Below are 21,863 nucleotides of genomic sequence, written 5' to 3' on the forward strand. Positions count from 1 at the left end.
TTCTGGGTTCTTTAGGCAGGTGTAGGTGGAATCTAAGTGATTGGCAGGACGCGCTGTGAGCCCAGCGTCCTCCTACGCCGCCATCTTCCGGCCCCAATCGGGTAGTTCTATTTTTAATTTTTTGAGGAACCTCCAGTTTTCCGGAGCAGCAGCACCAGTTTGCGTTCCCACCAACAGTGCAAGTGGGTTCCTGTTTCTCCACATCCTCTCCAGCATCTATAGCCTCTTGATTTGTTCATTTTAGCCATTCTGACTGGCATGAGGTGGTATCTCAGGGTGGTTTTGATCTGTATTTCCCTGATGAGGAGTGATGTTGAGCATCTTTTCATGTGCCTGTTGGCCATCTGGATGTCTTCTTTAGAGAAGTGTCTGTTCATGTTTCCTCCCCATTTCTTCACTGGATTATTTGTTTTTCAGGTGTGGAGTTTGGTGAGTTCTTTATAGATATTGGATACTAGCCATTTGTCTCATATGTCATTTGCAAACATCGTTTCCCATTCTGTTGGTTGCCTTTTAGTTTTGTTGCTTGTTTCCTTTGCAGTGCAGAAGCTTTTTATCTTCATGAGGCCCCAAAAGTTCATTTTGGTTTTTAATTCCCTTGCCTTTGGAGATGTGTCACGTAAGAAATTGCTGCGGCTGAGGTCAGAGAGGTTATTTCCTGCTTTCTCCTCTAGGGTTTTGATGGTTTCCTGTCTCACATTCCGGTCATTTATCCATTTTGAGTTTATTTTTGTGAATGGTGTACAAAAGTGGTCTCGTTTCATTCATCTGCATGTTGCTGTCCAGTTCTCCCAGCATCATTTGTTAAAGATACTTTTTTCCATTGGATATTCTTTCCTGCTTTGTCAAAGATTAGTTGGCTATACTTTTGTGGGTCCAATTCTGGAGTCTCTATTCTATTCAATTGGTCTATGTGTCTATTTTTGGGTCAATACCATGCGGTCTTGGTGATTACAGCTTTGTAGTAGAGGCTAAAGTCTGGGATTGTGATGCCTCCCGCTTTGGTCTTCTTCTTCAATATTACTTTGGCTATTCAGGGTCTTTTGTGGTTCCATACACATTTTAGGATCGCTTGTTCTAGCTTCAAGAAGAATGCTGGTGCAATTTTGATTGGGATTGCATTGAATGTGTAGATAGCCTTGGGTAGTAATGACATTTTAACAATATTCATTCTTCCAATCCATGAGCATGGAATGTTTTTCCATTTCTTTGTATCTTCTTCAATTTCCTTCATAAGCTTTTTGTAGTTTTCAGCATCCAGATCTTACGTCTTTGGTTAGGTTTATTCCTAGGTATTTTATGCTTCTTGGTGCAATTGTGAATGGGATCAGTTTCTTTATTTGTCTTTCTGTGGCTCCATTATTTGTGTATAAGAATGCAACTGATTTCTGTACATTGATTTTGTATCCTGCGACTTTGCTGAATTCATGTATCAGTTCTAGCAGATTTTTGGTGGAATCTATCGGGTTTTCCATGTATAATATCATGTCATCTGCAAAAAGTGAAAGCTTGACTTCATCTTTGCCAGTTTTGATGCCTTTGATTTCCTTTTGTTGTCTGATTGCTGATGCTAGAACTTCCAACACCATGGTAAACACAGCAGTGAGAGTGGACATCCCTGTCATGTTCCTGATCTCAATCCCTCAGAAATACAAGCAATTCTCAGGGAATACCATGAAAAATTATATGCCAACAAATTGGACAACCTGGAAGAAATGGACAAATTCCTAAGCACCCACACACTTCCAAAACTCAAACAGGAAGAAATAAAAAATTTGATCAGTTATCAAAAATCTCCCAACAACTAAGAGTCCTGTACCACCTGGTTTCTCTGGGGAATTCTACCAGACATTTAAAGCAGACATAATACCTATCCTTCTCAAGCTGTTCCAAAAAATAGAAGGGGAAGGAAAACTTCTAGACTCATCCTACGAAGCCAACGTTACTTTGATTCCTAAACCAGACAGATACCCAGCAAAAAAAAGAGAACTACAGGCCAATATCCCTGATGAATATGGATGCAAAAATTCTCAGTAAGATACTAGTAAATCAAATTCAACAGCATATAAAAAGAATTATTCACCATAATCAAGTGGGATTCATTCCTGGGCGGCAGGACTGCTTCAACATATGCAAATCAATCAGTGTGATACATCACATTAATAAAAGAAAAGAAAAGAACCATGTGATCCTGTCAATCAATGCAGAAAAACCATTTGACAAAATTCAGCATCCTTTCTTAATAAAAACTCTGGAGAAAGTTGGGATAGAAGGAACATAGTTAAACATCATAAAGGCCATTTATGAAAATCCCATAGCTAATATCATCCTCAATGGGGAAAAACTGAGAGCTTTCCCGTTGTTTTTTTTTAATAGCAACTCAAGCTGACTAAGACAGTGGCTACGTTTTCATAAATGCTCACACACACAGAAATGTTTGCTTCCCTTTGCCATGAATCCCCTTTCTACAACACACTACCAGTCATTTCACTATTTTTTCAAGAAAGAAAAATTCATCCAAACTACTAAAATGAATTAAGGACATTTGAAAGTTAACCACATTTATTTGAATAGTGTACATATAGTCAAAAGTGACGTCGAAACGCTAAAAGTCAACTTGAGCCTTTGCAAAGTCGATACAGTATCCAAGGTGTCCTGAGTCATTAAGACTCCCAGTCTGAAACTCCAGGCTTCCTTTGAAATTGGTTTTAAGTCTCCCTCAGCGCCTTGTACCCAGCCCCTTTACCCGCCAGGCTCCCCGCGTTTGGAAGGGCAGCGCCTTCAATCTGGGTCTGGGGACCCACCACGGGAAAAGCAGCAGGACAGGTAACAGTTCCCCCCCCAGGAGCTGGGGCGCCCGCCGCCACCCCTGCCGCGGGCCTCCAGCCAGCGCCGCCCCGGCCCCCGCCCCAGACCGCGGGCCGCCAGCCGCGCGGCCACCAGGCGGAGCGTGTCCTCCGGGCGCGCGTGGCGCCGGTCCCACGCCAGGCCGTACACGTCGTCGGTGAAGGGCGCGCCGTCGTGCTCCAGCGCCAGCCGCTCCACCAGCGCCAGCAGCTCGCCCACCTGCGCATCGCGCTCGGCGCCCGCCGCCCGGTTGTCCAGGGCGCACACGCGGCCGCCGCACTCGGCCACCAGGGCCCGCAGCGCGCGGTTGTCGGTGGCGCGCACGTAGTCGTGCAGCGAGCCCCCCTCCAGGTCCTCCCGGCGCGTGAAGACGAGCACGGCGCGCGCCAGGACGCCGGCGCCGAACAGCTCGCGGACGCCGCGCGCCGCCTCCTCGTCCTGGGCGGTGAAGCGGCCCAGCTGCGTGACCAGCAGCAGCGCGTGCGGCCCGGGCGCCGAGAGCAGGTAGCAGTTGGCCCGCTCGGTGCAGTCCGGGTCCGCGTGCCGGCCTTGGGCGGTGAAGAGGTCGGGGGTGTCGGTGACCTCCACGCGCCACCCGGCCCAGCTCCGGCTCCCCAGGGCGCAGCTTCTGGTCACCGGGGTGGTCGCGAGCCTGGACGGGAAGAGGCTGTGGCCCAGGATGCTGTTGCCCGTGGCGCTCTTGCCCACTCCGGTCCTGCCGGCCAGGATGAGCCTGAGCCTGCGCTCCTGCGCGACCGGCTGCTGCTGGTCGTCCGGGTCCTGGGAACCTGTGAGGACAGAGTAGGCGTGGGCCGCCGGCTTGAGAGCGCGCGTCCCGCTCCACCGGGGCTCCGGGGTGCCTCCTGAGGGAGGAGGGCAAGGATGCCTCCCGCTTCTGCTTGTCCAACAGGCCTTTCCCAGGCGCTCTGGTTAGAGCTTGTGCGACTCCGGGGGCATCTTTAGCCACCTTTCTTCCATCTTTGGCTCCAGTGCGTGCACCTGCCCCCCAGTCCATGCTCCGGCACCGGGTGCACACTGCTCTGGAGGGTCCCCCTCGACGGTCGCAGGCCATGACTTCAGCTGACATTACCTCTGGTCGTTCGCACCTTGCAGAGCTGCTCCGTGCTCGACGACTTCCCAGGCCTCTGCCAGACTTCTCCCAGGGGCCATCCCAGCGAGGAGATGCGGGAGGGCACAGAAGGCCTGGGAGTGAAGGGCTGTCTGGAGTCCCAGACACCCCGGGTTGGAATCACAGCCCCGCATGTGCCAGCTGTGGAAGCTTGGGCGAGTTTAGACTAAGCGTTCAACGTCTTCTGCATAATGGGAGGGGTGACAGAGAGTTGTGTCTCCCAGGTTGCTCAGAGTATTAGATGACAGGATCTCTTTCCTTCTTCCCTTCCTCCCTTCCCCTTCTCCTCCCTCTTCTCTCTAGTAAACCTGCTTCCAGTAAGACACAGTTAACCCTCCATCCTTGTTCACGGACACAGTCTACCTGGTAAACCGTGTTCCCTCTAGTCCATGATCTCAACCCTCCACATCTTCCGTGGGGATCGAGTAGATGTATTGTCCTCATTGTACCCTTTGGGACCCAAGGCACAGTCTGGTCAATGCACTTAATATCCTACAGTAGGTCAGGAGCAGAGGTCCAGCAAAAATGCAAAGCTGGGGCTCTAGCTGTTTCACCCCAGCATGGGGACATATCTGGGATTTGTCTCTGCTCAGTCTTTTTTTTTTTTTTTTTAATGTTTATTTATTTTTGAGAGAGACAGAGACAGAATGCGAGTGGGTTGGGACAGAGAGAGAGGGTGACGAATCTGAAACAGGCTCCAGGCTCTGAGCTGTCAGCACAGAGCCCAACGTGGGGCTCGAACTCACGAGCTGCGAGATCATGACCTGAGCTGAAGTCAGACGCTCAACCGACTGGGCCACCCAGGTGCCCCAATGTCTCTGTTCAGTCTTGAGTTAGCCCATGGCCTTGGGACCCAGAGCTGACGCTTAGCTGACTTGCCTATGGGCAAGTACATACTGAGATCAGTTCTTACCATAGGCATTCTCTTCATCTCTGGTCATCTTGCGTCCTCCCATGCCCACCTGAAAGAGTTCCAAACACAACCTGTTAGTTCCTTCATTCCTTCAATCATTCGTTCGTTTATCGAATAGGTATAACTACCTGAGGTGGCTCAGGCAAGGTCCAAAGAGCTGGTGACATCCCAATGAAAGGTCATGCTTCCTGCCCTTCCCTGAACATCAGAATTTGGGGAGGAACCCCGGAAGGACCTGGTTGGTGTTGGAACCAAACCATGAGAACCTTTGGTGAGCCTCGTTGGTCCTTTCAGGGACCCTGAATGCAAATGACAGAGTGGAAGTGATAACCCATCCTCTGTGTCAGTGAGTGAGCCTTAGCTGAGAATTTCCCAGGTAATTTATGTCAGTGGCATTAACTGTAGGCACAAAGTTTTCCCAGAAGATTCCACAGCCAGGGGAGACTTTGGAAAACCCTGAGAATCAGAAATTCTGCTCAGTGACTTAGGGAACCACCTTAGGGCGGTTGGCCGGGGATGGGCGGGGGTGGGGGTGGGGGGACAAGAAGAGAGTTTGCAGTTTGCTTTTGAAAATTGGGAAAGATACCTATCTCCCATGCTGATCTGAAGAACCTGTGATCTGCTCTCCGAAGACCAAAGAATTTGGCTTGTGTCATTTGTGTAAATATGACCTGTGTGCTGGAGAGATGGGACACTCCCTTCCGGCTCCTGGTGTTCCTGCCCCGAATCTGAGGCCTCTCAAACTAAGCGAAGACCCCAAGTCTGGCAGGATTTACTACAGCTAGCCACTCAGTGATGCAGTCTGCTTGATCTCACGAGGACCTGGTCACAAGGGCGCAGCTCTGCTCTGTCTGCTTCTCCAGCCCTGTGTCCCAATCACTCCCCTTCTGGGTCAGCTGCTCCGCAGAGGAGAGGTTTCAGGGCCTTTCCAGCCCACCTGTGCGCTCACCCCCATGACCACTCCTTCTCTCCCACATTTCTGTCTGAGTCCTGTCTGTGCTCCGCCATCCATTTCAAATGCTACCTCTTCATGGCAACACCTGGCTACTGTGGGTGACCGTGCTGTGTCCCATGGGCAACACACAAGGACAAGCAAAGGGAAGGGTTGATTGATAACTTGTCTCTGACCAGTTAGATGACAGGTTTGTCTTCTGCGTAGCGCCCCGTTCGGTTCCCCAAAGCCCTTGGTAAAGTTGATCCCACAGGTCTTAGGTGAGTAGTGATCTTGTGTGTAAAAATTAGCAAACTCCCATAACGGACTGCACAGCAGAACTGAAGAAGCAGCCGGAAGATTCAGTGCAAAGAACAAGAATTTAGCTAAAGCAAGAAGTCCTTATCGATGACGGAACTGACCAAGTGTGCTCTAGGAAATCCACTGGACTCCTGGCCCCTATGGGACTTCCCAAAGGTTTGCAATGGTTTGGGATGGGATTTGAAAAATTTTTCCAGAGTTTCTGAGAGCTGACATCTGGGGTTTAGAGGCTTGGAGTCATTGACTGATGTAGAACATGGAGACTCCTAGCATCATAAATGTCATTGGATATTATGTATTCCCCAGCTTCCTGAACCTGCTGCCTTTTGGAGGTATCTATGGGAGTCTTTAAAATATATATTTGACATTTTGTTTCATAGATGTGTACTTTAAGAAGAAAAAAAGCGGTGCCTTTGTGGCTCAGTCTAAGTCTCTGACTCTTAATTTGGGTTCAGCTCATGATCTCATGGTTTGTGGGTTTGAGCCCCTCATCAGGCTCTGTGCTGATAGCACAGAGCCTGCTTCGGATTCTCTCTCTTTCTTCTTCATGTGTGCCTCCCCTGCTCACATGTCTGTCTCAAAAACAAAGAAACAAACAAATAAATAAATAATAAACTTAAAAAACGGTATCTCTCCCCCTCCTCCTGAGGGATTTCTTTTAAAAAAAAATGTTTTTTTTTTTACCGTTTACTTATTTTCTTGAGAGACGGTGAGACAGCGCACGAGCAGGGAAGGGTCAGAGAGAGAGAGGGAGACGAAGAATCCAAAGCAGGCTCCAGGCATTGAACTGACAACACAGAATCCATCCCAGGGCTCAAAGCTTAATGGACCAAGCCACCGAGGCACCCTCCCCAACCCCCTGAGTGATTCTAATGCATTGGGTCCCTGCTCTGAGTTTCTGAGCTATTCATCCTGTCCAAGCCCTTCATTCATAGCCAGTGTGTGGGGATGAAGCTGGCTCCCAGTGCACAGAGCCCTGGGCAGCCAGGGCGGGGGAGGGATGTGCAAGGACACACAAGCACGTGTACTGCAGAGGTCTGAAGACCATGTTCATAACTCTTGCTGGCTCCTGCAAGTCCCTGGGGGTGCACAGGGCTGAGGAGGTGGAAGGTGTGAGTGGGGTTCGGCTCACAGACACGATTTTCCACTCTGCGATGTGTTCTGAGGTTAGACTCACTTGTTTGTCCTCAGAAATGTCTCTCTCCTTGGCTGCACATGCCCTCAGAGGGAGTGTCTGCAGCCTTCTCCAGCGTGCTCAGCCCTGGCAGTGCTTCCAGCAAACACCTTTCTGACCAGGTGAGGAGCAGGGCAGGACGAAGTACGTAGTCCCAAGTAAAAGTGTGCGCACTCCACGGCTGGAGAAGATGCTTACCATTTCTTCTTCACCTGCTTGTTTTGAAACTCAGAGCTCCCTGAAAAGCCTGCAAGGGTGAAGTTATTCTTTCTAGATCCCGCTCCACTTCCTGGGAGGTAGTAGAATGCAGGCGCCCACAGAGTGAGCTGCAACCAGGCCCTGAATTCCTTAGAGCCCCCCTGCCCCCCTCCACTTCGTCCACTCCCCCCTGCCCCAGGTGGCTCCCTTCCTCCCCGTGTGTGCTCACCTTCCAGCAGAAGTGGTGACAGGCTCTGCTGTTGGCTGCAGAAAACCGGGACCTGGTGCTGTGCCTTGGGTTGTGAGTACAGAGGCTGTTCCTGCCAGCACAGCACAAGGAGGAAGTCTCAGAGCCCAGGGAGGGAGGGCCCAGTGGTGCCGATTTAAAGGGACAGGACATGGGCCAGGTGGGCCAGTGAGTGGTGCCTTTGCATTCTTTTCACTGCGCAACACACCCCCTGTTTGGGACTGTGCTGATCCTTTCCGAAGATCACTGTGGCACCACATCTTGTTCCCGGGAGGGGCTGTTACCTCAATGAAGGGCAGTTTAGATTTCTGAGGCCTGTTCTCAGTTTTGGCCTCTGCCCACTACTCTTATGTCCAGTTGCCTTTTGCTTTTTGGGTGTTTTCCTAGAAAATGGCCTCTTGAGAGTCTCCTTCCCCAGGAATCAGGGAGGAATCCTTGGCTGGACATCAGTGTGGACAAGGCCACCAAATGGTCCTCTCTGCCATCTCCTCATTCCTAAAGAAAAAGAGGTCTTTTCAGCTATTAAAGGTCAGACAGCAGGAAGAGGATGGAATTTTCATAGGACTTAGTCTAGCCTCAAGTTGGTATCTCTGACCCAAGTGTCTGTTTCTCCTCTCAGGAGGTCATGAGAGAGGAAAATAGCCGTGAGTAAAATAGCCAGAGTTTGTGTGGAGAGAAGGCTACAACAGTGTATGGTGCTATGTGCCCTGGACCTGGTTTGTTCTGGAATCAACTCTGCGATCTTGCCTAACTCACTTACAGTTTCTGGAGTCACCTCTCCCCGTGTGTAGTGAGGGCTTTCACTTAACCTGAACCTAATACTCTGGGGCCTGATTTTTAGCCAGTCTTGCCAGTTCATTCTCTCTAGTGAAGATACCTAACCCATGGCCCTCCACCTTATCCCCCCACACCCTATCCAGCTTTATGGAGATATAATTGAAATGTAACACTGTAATTTTAAAGGGTGCAATGTGTTGATTTGATACACTCTATATTGCAAAATAATTGCCACCATAATATTATTAGGTAACACCTGCATCACATCACATATTTACCATTACTCTTTTTTTGAGTGAGAACATTTAAGATCATCTACTCTCTTGTAACTATTAAGGGATGATACAGTGGGATGAGCCATAATCACTGTGCTGCACATTAGATCCCCAGAACATATTCATCTTATAACTGGAACTTTGTACTCTTTGACCAATGTCTCCCCATCCCCCAATCCCCAGCCCCTGGTCACCACTGTTCTACTCTCCATTTCTATCAGTTTGGCTTTTTAAAATTCCACATAAAAGTGATATCATACAGTATTTGTTTTTCTCTGTTCGACCTGTTTCGCTTACGATAATGCCCTCAAGTTCGACCCTGTTGTTGCAAATGACAAGATGTTCCTCTTTCTTTTCACAGAACAATATATATATATATACCCATAGTTGGACCCTTAGGTTGCTTCCACATCTTGGGTATTGTGAGCAATACTGCAGCGAGCTTGTGAGTGCAGATCTTTCTTTGAGATCTTGCTTTCATTTCTTTTGGATAAATACCCAGAAGTGGGATTGCCGGATCAAATGTAATGCTACCTATAATTTTTGGAGGACCGTCCATACTGTTTTCCACAGTGACTGCACCAATTTGCGTCCCATGAACAGTGCACAAGGCTTCCCTTTTCTCCACATCCTCCCTAACACTTGTTACCTCTTGTCTTCTTGATGATAGCCATTCTAACAGGTGTGAGGGGACACCTTACTGTGGTTTTGATTTGCAATTCTCCTGATGATGGTGATACTGAGCACATCTTCATGCACCTCTGTGCCACCTGTGTGTCCTCTTTGGGAAAATGCCTGTTTACTTCCTCTGTCCTTTTTAAATAAATTGCTCGGGTTTTGCTATTAATTATGTGAGTTCTGTATGTATTTTGGGTATTAACCCTTTATCAAATATACGATTTGCAAATACTTTCTCCCATTCAGTGGACTGCCTTTTTGTATTGTTGATGGTTTCCTTTGCCAGGCAGAAGCGTATTAGTTGGATGTAATCTCACTTGATCATTTTATCTTTCGCTGCCTTTGCTTTTGTGGTCAAATCCAAAAAATTATTGCCAAGACTGATGTAAAGGAGCTTACCCCCTGTTATACTCTAGGATTTCAAGTCTCTTAGATTTATTGAGGCTCATTTTATGGCCTATTGGTCATATTTAGGAGAACGTTCTCTGTGTACCTTAACAGAATGCATAATCTACTTCGTTGGGTAATGTGCTGTAATGTTAGGTCTGGTTGGTTTATCTGTGGGTCACATCTTCTGTTTCTGTTTTGACCTTCTGATTAGCTGTGGTACGCGTTGGTCAACGTGGACATTGAAGTCTACAGCTTGTTGTTGAATTGTCTATTTCTCCTTGACGCCCGTTATTTTTTGCTTCCTGTGTTTTGGGGCTCAATTGTGAAGTTCATGTGTGTTTATAATTATTACATCTTCAAAATCACTGAATCTTTGTTCTAGCCATTCAAATCTATCGTTGAGCTCCACTAGTAAAATTTTCATTTCACTCATACTTTTCTGCTGCAGAATTTCTATTTTGTTGTTTAAAAAAGCAAATTCTGTATTCTTATGGACACACAGACAGCAGCAAATCAAGGCCTAGAAAGGCAGAAAGGGAATCAGTATCCAGATTCACTACACGATGTTACCTAAAATACCCAGTTCTTAACAACACCTGTAAGATGTACAACGAAACAGGAAGGTGTGACCCATATACTGGAAAAACTCAGGCCACAGGAATTGCCTGGCAGAGGCCCTGGATATTGGATTCAGAGACAGGGCTTCCAAAGAGCAGTTCTAAGCATGTTGAAAGAACTGAAGGAAATCAGTGTGAAAACTCCCACCACTGGTACCATACTTGATGAAAGACTGAGAGCTTTGCCTCTGTGATCAGAGATAAGACAAGGATATCTGCTCTGGCGCTTCACTGCAACTTTGTGCAGGGGGTTTGCATGTTTGGCTGGACTCTCCTGGTGAAGCCTGCTTCCCCTGCAGGGTGAAACCTTTGGTGTCTCTCCTCAGAGGGTGCAGCCTGGGCCTGCAGAGTCCCGGGAGTTGACAGTTGTCTAGCCCCACTCTGTGCATCTTTCCCTAACCACTCTGTCTGTCCATACTATACCCGGTGGTTAAACCCACTGACCTCCAGCTGATTCCTCCCAAGATACTGTTCTCTTGCTGGAAGGCTGAGAGGACAGGGAGCCCCAGCTTCTCAGCCACACCTCCCAGAATGCAGTTTCCTTCCAGAGAAGCTGAGTGTGTGTTGGAAGGGAGGAAGCAGCTTATGGTAAGTGACACAGACTCACTGTTCTTACTACTATTTAGTAGACTTTTTTTTTTAAATAGGTTTCTTCGTTTGCTGAATGATCTTAGAACAACTTTAAGAGACTTTAATATATTTTTGAAAATATATACTTTGCACCACTTATGGCTGTCCCACCAGTACTAGGTCTGTAGGGTTCTTCCAGGGCATATGGAAGCCTGTCCTAGTTTTGGGTCAAAGTCTGGCCACATTGCCAACTCCCCTCTTCTTCCTTCCTGCTGGCTTCCTGGAGTTTGCCTCGTTTTGCCTTCCCCTTGTGGTGTCTTATTATAGTTAAACGAAACAGTGTCAAAAGAGAGCCAGGCAGCAGTTACCACCGTCTTACTGACAGCCGTCTTTATACAGAGTCCTGCTGTCCTACTAACTGCAGATATGGTGAACTTGCAAAGGGTGAGAGAGATGCTGGCCTCTCCCTGTATTTCCAAAGAGTCGTTTATATTCTTTCACAGCTTGGACATGAGTCTTTTCAGTGCAACTTTTACGTTCTATATCTTCCTGATAAATAAATAATAGTCAAAATAATAAGGCTGCTCGGCTGTTTGTTAGTTATTTATGTTTTGAGCGAAAAATTTCTTAAAAGTTGGGGGGACCTGGGGGGCTCATTTGGTTGAACATCCAACTCATGGCTTCACCTCAGAACGATGATCTCACGGTTCTTGAATCAAGCCCTGCGTCGGGCTCTGTGCTGGCAGGGAGTGTGCTTGGGATCCTCTCTCTCCCTCTTTATCTGTCCCTCCCCTCCTCACTCTCTCTCTCTCTCAAAATTAATAAATAAACTTTAATCAATCAATCAATCAATCATTCACTGAACAAACAACCAGTAGAAAAATTGGTGAAAATTTTGGAAGATAGCAGCATCCGTGTGCACCTGTTCTAATAAAGAGCAGAACTGACTTGTTCAGCCCACGTCAGGGTCAAAAGATCTAGCTGCTGTGCTTGCTTTGAACGGGTCCTTGTTGGAGATTCCCAGGAAGACGTCCACCTCATCCTCAGGCCAGCACCAGCCTGGGGAGAGATGGGAAAAGCTACCTGTGCAGAGGCCAGTGAGACCTCCATGGTGGGGTTCCTCCTTGGCCCCGCCTTCCTGCCCCAGTCCCTTTTGAGCACAAGAGTAGCCACAAATGAGAAGACATGAACCTGTGACCTTGCCTTTGTGGCCTGATGAGGAAGACAGACTCGGGAGAAGTGAGGCAGGAAATTGCTGGGGCTGAAGTAAGATGTATGTTTTTCTGTGCATGAGTGAATTTACGAGAAATCACCCTGTTGCCCATTTCTTGAAAATGCAAGGGACTGTGGGAAACAATAACAGAAAAAACTGTGCTGTGATATGGTGCCATAAATATAACAGTCTTTCCTTTATCACTCGTTAAAGATTTACTTACCGTGTTTATCATTTGTAATAAAGCACTCGAGACACTCCACAAAGATGTGAGTGAAGCAGTAAAAGATGTCAAGTTGAAACCAAAAGAAAGAAGTGAAGGTAACAGCAGAAACCGTGCCAACTTTGTTGTAAATCCCAGAGAGGGCAGATCACTGAATGCTGTCAGCTGGTCCTGGCAGCCTGTGAGTTCTTTCCCTGACCCCCATTCTCCCAAGCCGCCTCTTCCACCATTGGTACCGAGGAATGGCTAAGAATCCAGGGGCCATCCAAGCAAAGGCTGTGGGGTTTGGAGGCGTGGGACTGGAAAGTCTAGGCGGATGAGTGAGGAAGGATGCTGTGTGTGTGGAGAGTAGCAGAGAACTTGGGTTAAAACATGCCTGTGCCTTTGCTTCTTGTGTTCATGGCTGTTGGTGCTGGCTGGTAAATAAAGGTGATGTCCATAACCATCTGTAAGTGTCCATTACTCTGATGGCCCAGGGACACCAAAGCCCTGGGGAAAGAAGGTCCATACTCGTATTCACACCTGGGTCCTCCAGCCGGGAGTCTTGGGACTCGGCCCTCCTCAGGGTCTCCCTTTGGGGGCCACAGGCCCCTGTTCCACCAGGAGATTTATACCTACAGCCAACCAACACCTGAGAAATTGTGTGGGTACGTGAGCCCAGGGTCATGAATCATGCCGGGGGGGGGGGGTGGGGAGAGTCCTGGGATTCGTCCTCATTGGGAGAGGCCCAGATAGTCTCGCATGATGCTGTTCTGTAGGAGGCATTGTATTGAGACAATCTAGGACTTCTTATCCATAAAGATAGTGGGGCACATGGGGATTGTGGTTTTTTGGGGTCTGTTTGTGTATGGGTTTTCTCCAAGCCATAGATCTTGATCATGGCAGAATCAGGCGCACACACTTTTCCTCTGAATGATTTTCATATATTAAGGAGACATTTTTGCTGATTAAGAGAAAATAGTCCTTTTGTGCGGTGTTGGTATTCTGTAAGAGTGAGGGATTGATTGTTGCTGCTGGGACGGGGGCCTGCTTTTACCTCTGACCCCCCGCTCATGGTGCCCTGATAGTCTGCCTGTTTGCCTTCAGATTTCAGGAGGCCTTAACCTCACTCCCAGGCCTTAAATTCCTGTGTGTCTCTTTAAAAGAAACAATTATTAGGTTTTGTTTTGGTGTTGTATAATTGTTTCCAAAAAGAAAATTCTTCAGAGAACTGAAATCTAAGTTCTGAGAAAGCCCCAAGCTCTCTCTCATCAGGGTGTACCGGGGTCCATCTGGGCCAGAAATGTGGCGGGAATGAGGAAGAATGTAGTCTAGAAGATTTGCCCTGTTCACACTATACCACAGAAGGGGAGACCTTTGGGTTTCTCAGAGGATGGGACAAGAAAGCAGGCAGGGGCAAGGTGGAGGGGACATGCTGGATGCCTAGTACTGCACGACAGGTCGGCCAAACAACAGTTGAAACAGTTGAGACATGGATTGTGGTAGCTCCTGGAGTCCAAAGTCAAGATGCCAGCAGAGGCGTGTGCTCTCTGAAGCCTTGAGGGGAGGACGTTGCTTGCTTCTTCCTGGGCTCTGCTGGCAGCTGGCCATCTTGGTGCTCTTTGGCTGGAGATAAGCCACCACTCTCTTTCCTCACGCATTTCATTAGAAGCAGCAAGGAGACACCAGGCCACATCTTCCACATTGTTCTCGGGATTCTCCTCAGCTAAATATTCAAGTTCATCACTTACATGGTCTACTCTCCACCCAGCAGCCCACCTCAGTTTAGCCCGCCTCCCTGCCTCCTGTCATTTTATAGCAAGTGCCATCGTCCCTCCAATGTCCAGCAGCGTGGTCCCCACCTCTCTCTGGGACCTCACCAGAAAGTGACCTGGATGTTCATCCTACCACCGACATCCTCTTAGGCCTTGCTTTTTATCATGTACCTCAGAATTCTTCGAGCCTCCATGCATTACTCAATTTCAAAACGACTCCTACATTTTAAGTAATTACCAGAGCAGGACCCTGCTTCTTGGCCTTAAAATCTATATTAGTTCCCCCAGGAGCTGCTGTAACAAATGACCACAAACTGTTGCTTAAAGAGCAGAAACTTACTGTCTCATTGTTACGGCTACTGTCTCACTGGCACAGGCTACAAGTGCCAAACTGAGACGTTCCCAGGGCCATACTCTCCATGAAGTCTCTGGGGAAGGATCCTTCTTTGCTGCGTCTTAGCTTCTGGTGCTGGCTGTCGTGCTTTGTTCTTTGCCTTCTAGGTGCTTCAGTCCAATCTCTGCCTCTTTTGTCACACGGTGTTCTCTGTGTGTATCTCTGTGTAAACTTCCCTCACTCTGAATGAAACAATTCCAGGCATTGGAGTAGGGCTCAACCTTAACTTAAAGACATGACATCACAGAGACCATGCTCCAAAGAAGGTCACATTCTCAGGTACCAGAGGTTAGCCCTTCTTTAGAAGGACACAATTCAACCTACAATATGGGAAGAGAGGGACAGTGTGTGCAGTGTGAGGGTACAGTACCCCTGATCTCTTCCTCTCCAGTCCTCATTGCAGTTACCAGGTTAAGCCCGTTGGGATACTTTTCTTAGGTCTCTGCTTCTTGGAAATCTACTGCCTAGGGCTTAGAATCCACATTCCTTGGCCTGGTATTCAACAGTCATTATAATCAGTCTCAACTCTTCTTCCAAGAATGAGATTTTTCTAGATATCATTGTTCCCATTAATATCCATTTTATACTTTTGTAAGAAACAAAGGTGATAATGATATGGAGGTCAGTGCCTGGGACGCAGTAGGCCCTCAGTAAAGGCTGGTAATGATTCCTGCACTCCAAATTGTTAGCTGTTCTCTGCCTGTGTCCAGTGTTATTTCCACCTCCAAGGCTTGGATCATGCTATTTCTCCCTCTCTTTCTTATCTGAGTGCAGTTTTCAAAAAAAGCAAACTCATGACTCCTGGGCAAGTATAAACCTATCAAAGATTTGGCTCAACTCATGGCTTAACTAGAGAACCAGTTTGATTCTATAATTGGTTCAAAGTTCCTTTGGGTGGCTCAATCAGTTAAGTGTCTGACTCTTGATCTCAGCTCAGGTCTTGACCTTAGGGTCTTGAGTTTGGGCTCCATGCTGGGTGTGAAACCTAGTTAAAAACAAGCAAATAAGCAAAGAATAAAACAAAAAAAACACACAAACAAACAGAAACACAAAGTTCATTTGAAATCAAGGGTTGATGTGTTCAAGAGAGTAGTAACATGTAATTTTTGAGTTGCATATTCCACCAGACAGAAAATTCGCTATCTCCAAGGCAGAGATGTGCAAAAATTCTCTCTGTCCTTAAAGTGTTGTAAAATATCACAGCGGATCATCAAGCACAGCACCACACAGAACAATAGAACACTCCAGTAATCTCTCTTGCCTATTTCTAAGTTTTGGATCATTTTCATAGCATTCTCTACTTTGTGATCATAAACAGTCTCCAACAAGTATTGTTGATCCTAGAAGATTGTTTTTACTATGCACGGCCTGATTATTTATACAGATGCAGCAAGAATCTTAATTAACCGGAAAAGCCTCCTTAAGTTTGCTTGGGAAATCTAGAGCCTAATCATATGAAGCAACTATCAATTCCAAAGGATAAACTTCTTTCGAAATTTTCAAAATGAGTTTTGAATCAGACTTTTCAAAGCCCCTGCCATTCTTCTATCCTAGGAGTAGGAAACCAAGGCCCAAACACTTTCTCCAGTAAACTTTGCATGCTGTACCCATAAATATCTGTGAATTTCCCTCTTCCTGATGTCTCCAAAATTTGCCTGTGTTTCTGGACTACCTGGGAGTGGACTTCCTTACTCCCAGAGACTGAGATCCTGGAAGCCAGACATCATATTCGTTTTCTTATGAAGGTTTTGGAGACATTAGCTCCACATGTAACACCAATAATTGCTCCTTAGCAGTGGTCTGATGGTCTTTGATTAAACAACAATCACTCTCAGATATCACACTGTACATATGGCCTTGCTGCAGAATCGATTTTTCCAATGATATCTTTGTAAACAAGAGGACAGATTTTTATTAAACTTATGCACATGGCTCTATTAACATGAAAGTGAATGAAACTCAGTAGAAACATTTGTTTCTGAATTTTGAGGGTAGGTGAAGATGAGGTAATGTTTAAAGACGGTTGTTGTGGGTTTACAAATACACAGTCTACTAATTCATTTAAGGAGAAAGAAATAAGGTTTCCACAAATAGCCATATAAGTAGAACATCAAACAGAATGCCATCAATATTCCAAACAAATAACCACAATGGCACATCTTGAATCCGTTCACTCAGTCCTATGTCATTACTTCTCACTCTGCTGGATCTTGAGTCAGTCGTCTGATTTCCTGAGGTACATATGCTTCCAGCCTGAGAGTCCCAGTAGTCCTGGCTTTGCTCACTGGCACAGTCTGAGCATTGAGTCAGTGCTGCCATCTTGGAAACCTGCTCTGAAGAGTCTCTTTGAGGCAACAGTAGTTCAGAGCACGTCCTACAGTTTTTCCCCTGAAGCTCCAAGATTGTGACCCTCTGGTGAAGACACAACTTCTGAGTGGTCACTTTTGGTAGATCTTCAGAGAAGCCTTAGGAGGAAGCAGAGACCTGTTTGAGAACAGGACTGAATGGTTGTGGTTCATAACCGAATATAACATCGTGGAAGACAGTAAAAGGCTCTTTGGGGGGCATGGTCTTTATTTCATGAGGGTTTGGTCAATGTTTCCTTTGAGGGATTCAGCCCCAAGTGCACTGTCACACCTAACACCTCTACCTCTTTTGTGACACGACTGCCGTGAGGCTGCAAGAGGCAGCTCTTCTTGCACATCCGTGGATCCAGAAGACCATTTCCTTAAAGACATGTGAGAGCAGGGGTGTAGATAATCCAGATCCCTTATCCTGGTATAGAGGCTGTGGAGGTGCTGAGTCTTCCTTTTCATGCAGTGCCCTTTGTGGGTGGAGTGAGTGGGGAGAAACCAGGAAACCTTGAGTGATGTCCACTTAAAAGAGATTGTTACAAAGTAGAAGTGACTAGTTTTATGTGGCACCAAGAGAGAAGGCACCAGAATCCCTAACCCCCAACATGATGGTATTTGGGGGTAACGTAAGTGGGTTTCCATGAGTTCATGAATCTGGGATCCTCTTGATGGGATTAGTGCCCTTGTAAGAAGAGATAGCAGAGAGTTGCTTCCTCGCTCCATCATGTATGGACACGGTGAGACAGTGCCATTCGCAAATCAGGAAGTGAGCCTTCCCCAGGGAAACAAGTTGGCTGGCCCATTGGGCTTGGGTTGCCCACTCTCCAGAACTGTGAGAGATTAATTCCTGTTGTTTCTGCTCCCAGGCTGTGGTATTATGGCTGTCCACGCTGACTAAGACAGCATCTATGATGTGTAGATGAGCCTCAGGATGGTAATCTATGAGACTAGCATAGAGGGTTCCATTACTTCTTCTAATACCTATTGATCACTATGGTTTGAGTACCACTTCATGTGCACAAATTTATCTGGTTTCACAATGACCGTCTGAAGTAAGCATTCCATTTTATTTTTTTTTAATTTTTTTTCAATATATGAAATTTATTGTCACGTTGGTTTCCATACAACACCCAGTGCTCATCCCAAAAGGTGCCCTCCTCAATGCCCATCACCCACCCTCCCTTCCCTCCCACCCCCATCAACCCTCAGTTTGTTCTCAGTTTTTAACAGTCTCCTATGCTTTGGCTCTCTCCCACTCTAACCTCTTTTTTTTTTTTTCCTTCCCCTCCCCCATGGGTTTCTGTTAAGTTTCTCAGGATCCACATAAGAGTGAAACCATATGGTATCTGTCTTTCTCTGTATGGCTTATTTCACTTAGCATCACACTCTCCAGTTCCATCCACGTTGCTACAAAAGGCCATATTTCATTCTTTCTCATTGCCACGTAGTATTCCATTGTGTATATATAAACCACAATTTCTTTATCCATTCATCAGTTGCTGGACATTTAGGCTTTTTCCATAATTTGGCTATTCTTGAGAGTGCTGCTATAAACATTGGGGTACAAGTGCCCCTATGCATCAGTACTCCTGTATCCCTTGGGTAAATTCCTAGCAGTGCTATTGCTGGGTCATAGGGTAGGTCTATTTTTAATTTTCTGAGGAACCTCCACACTGCTTTCCAGAGCGGCTGCACCAATTTGCATTCCCACCAACAGTGCAAGAGGGTTCCCGTTTCTCCACATCCTCTCCAGCATCTATAGCCTCCTGATTTCTTCATTTTGGCCACTCTGACTGGCGTGAGGTGATATCTGAGTGTGGTTTTGATTTGTATTTCCCTGATAAGGAGCGACGTTGAACATCTTTTCATGTGCCTGTTGGCCATCCGGATGTCTTCTTTAGACAAGTGTCTATTCATGTTTTCTGCCCATTTCTTCACTGGGTTATTTGTTTTTCAGGTGTGGAGTTTGGTGAGCTCTTTATAGATTTTGGATACTAGCCCTTTGTCCGATATGTCATTTGCAAATATCTTTTCCCATTCTGTTGGTTGCCTTTTAGTTTTGTTGGTTGTTTCCTTTGCTGTGCAGAAGCTTTTTATCTTCATAAGGTCTCAGTAATTCATTTTTGCTTTTAATTCCCTTGCCTTTGGGGATGTGCCGAGTAAGAGATTGCTACGGCTGAGGTCAGAGAGGTCTTTTCCTGCTTTCTCTTGTAAGGTTTTGATGGTTTCCTGTCTCACATTCCGGTCCTTTATCAATTTTGAGTTTATTATTGTGAATGGTGTGAGAAAGTGGTCTAGTTTCAACCTTCTGCATGTTGCTGTCCAGTTCTCCCAGCACCATTTGTTAAAGAGAGTGTCTTTTTTCCATTGGATGTTCTTTCCTGCTTTGTCAAAGATGAGTTGGCCATACGTTTGTGGGTCTAGTTCTGGGGTTTCTATTCTATTCCATTGGTCTATATGTCTGTTTTTGTGCCAATACCATGCTGTCTTGATGATGACAGCTTTGTAGTAGAGGCTAAAGTCTGGGATTGTGATGCCTCCTGCTTTGGTCTTTTTCTTCAAAATTACTTTGGCTATTCGGGGCCTTTTGTGGTTCCATATGAATTTTAGGTTGGCTTGTTCCAGTTTCGAGAAGAATGCTGTTGCAATTTTGATTGGGATTGCATTGAATGTGTAGATAGCTTTGGGTAGTATTGACATTTTGACAATATTTATTCTTCCAATCCATGAGTAGGGAATGTCTTTCCATTTCTTTATATCTTCTTCAATTACCTGCATAAGCTTTCTATAGTTTTCCGCATACAGATCTTTTACATCTTTGGTTAGATTTATTCCTAGGTATTTTATGCTTCTTGGTGCAATTGTGAATGGGATCGGTTTCTTTATTTGTCTTTCTGTTGCTTCATTGTTAGTGTATAAGAATGCAACTGATTTCTGTACATTGATTTTGTATCCTGCAACTTTGCTGAATTCATGTATCAGTTCTAGCAGACTTTTGGTGGAGTCTATCGGATTTTCCATGTATAATACCATGTCATCTGTAAAAAGCGAAAACTTGACTTCATCTTTGCCAATTTTGATGCCTTTGATTTCCTTTTGTTGTCTGATTGCTGATGCTAGAACTTCCAACACTATATTAAACAACAGCAGTGAGAGTGGGCATCCCTGTCGTGTTCCTGATCTCAGGGTAAAAGCTCTCAGTTTTTCCCCATTGAGGATGATGTTAGCTGTGGGCTTTTCATAAATGGCTTTTATGATCTTTAAGTATGTTCCTTCTATCCCAACTTTCTCAAGGGTTTTTATTAAGAAAGTGTGCTGGATTTTGTCAAAGGCCTTTTCTGCATCGATTGACAGGATCATATGGTTCTTCTCTTTTTTTTTTTTTTTATTAATGTGATGTATCATGTTGATTGAACCAGCCCTGCATCCCAGGAATGAATCCCACTTGATCATGGTGAATAATTCTTTTTATAAGGCATTCCATTTTAAAGATTAGGGAAGTGAGTTGCAGAGAGGTTAACTCACCCAAATGTGGCAGGCTGAATGGTGGCCCGTGAAGGATGGCCACACTCTAATCCCCAGAGCCTGTGAATATTACCTTATTCCATAAGCATCTTTGCAGATGTGATTAAGTTAATGACTTTGAGATGGGGAGATTATTCCGGATTATCTGGGTGGGCCCCAGATGTAATCAGAAAGGTCCTTCTAAGGAGAGGCAAGAAGGCAGTGTGATGAAGGCAGCAGAGATTGGTGTGATGTGGCCACAAGTCCAAGACAGCTGGCAGCTTCTAGAAGATGTAAGAGGAAAGGGATGGATTCTCTCCTGGAGCCTTCAGAAAGAACCAGCTCTGCAGGACCTTGATTTTATCTCCATAAGACTAATTCCATGCTCTTGTCCTCCATAACTGTAGAAGATGAAGTGTATATTCTTTTAGGGTACTAATGTTTTGGGAATTTGTTATGGAGGCAATAGGAAACGGATCCACCAAGGTTACAAAGACGATGTGTAGAAGAAACAAGACAATGGGGAATGATTCTTTTAAACTACTGTTATTATTTCTGCACTATTTTAATAAGTTGAGCTTTGAGATTATCTAGATCTGAGCAGCAGAAAACACCCTGAGCCCCACATGAAGACTCCTATAGAATTCAAAGAATGTCTCTTAATGACCCCACACCTTTTGAAAATTCATTATATCCACATTTCTGTGTGTGTGTGAAATGGAAAGAATCAAAGGAAAACAAAAAAGGAAGCTGTGGCTTTGTCCACATGTATCTCTCTGCTTCTGACTATGTGGAAGGAGCAAGATCCTGGGTGGAAAGTTGTGTTTCCAGGGTTGCAGTTGGAGACAAGCGGTGGAGAGTCCTGTGGCTCACAGCATAGGTGCAAGTGGAAGGAAGCCCTCAATGATCAGGAGCGTGGCTAAGTGAACAATACATATATGGGGCTACACTGCTTCTATCCAGACTCTTCTAGAAGGAGGTCACTCCTAACTTAGGGCTCAGGATGGGACTGATGGGGGCCACATGTTCCTTTTTGACCAATGATCACAAGGCTGTTACCATTTGAGACCCGCATCTGATTTCTTGTGGCATCCATGGATTCTGTGTCAACTAGTCTCCTGTTCCCTCTAGGGAACTTAACAGTGTACCTGAGCATAATACCTGGAGAAGCAATTAGCTGACCATGAAAACATCCAAGGACTAGTTTCACTCAAGGAATATGTAGCTTGAAATGAAACTAGGAAATGGTAGAGATATTTTGAGGAAGAAATATGATTCTAGCTCTCCTCTAGACTTTTATATATGCGGCCTCATCAAGACCAAGTTCGTGGGTATGTGACCTGTGCAGTTGCAC

General features: G+C 46.0%; 3 protein-coding genes and 1 pseudogene across 10 annotated transcripts in view; 1 reads left to right on the forward strand and 3 right to left on the reverse strand.

The window, feature by feature from the left end:
- The window catches only part of LOC144614367 (GTPase IMAP family member 1-like), a 47,573-nt gene extending 39,644 nt beyond the window's left edge, over window positions 1-7,929 (reverse strand). Inside the window, exon 1 of the mRNA XM_078437702.2 lies at window positions 7,743-7,929. Coding sequence (XP_078293828.2) covers window positions 7,743-7,913 — 171 coding nt within the window. The 5' untranslated portion in view covers window positions 7,914-7,929. The remainder of the gene's footprint in view (window positions 1-7,742) is intronic.
- Window positions 1-21,863, forward strand: part of LOC132677342 (GTPase IMAP family member 7-like) — a 275,671-nt gene that overhangs the window by 115,807 nt on the left and 138,001 nt on the right. The window lies entirely within an intron of this gene.
- The window catches only part of LOC144614366 (GTPase IMAP family member 1-like), a 142,790-nt gene that overhangs the window by 90,840 nt on the left and 30,087 nt on the right, over window positions 1-21,863 (reverse strand). The gene's annotated exons all lie outside the window — the stretch shown is intronic.
- On the reverse strand, window positions 2,532-7,822 carry LOC144614377 (GTPase IMAP family member 1-like; annotated as a pseudogene). Its single transcript, XR_013552100.2, has 4 exons — window positions 7,743-7,822; window positions 7,514-7,562; window positions 4,890-4,938; window positions 2,532-3,635 (listed from the first exon to the last, which is right to left on the reverse strand). The product of XR_013552100.2 is annotated as a GTPase IMAP family member 1-like (transcript).

Source organism: Panthera onca, chromosome A2, assembly GCF_046562875.1.
Source record: "Panthera onca isolate mPanOnc1 chromosome A2, mPanOnc1 haplotype 2, whole genome shotgun sequence".
NCBI lineage: Eukaryota > Metazoa > Chordata > Mammalia > Carnivora > Felidae > Panthera > Panthera onca.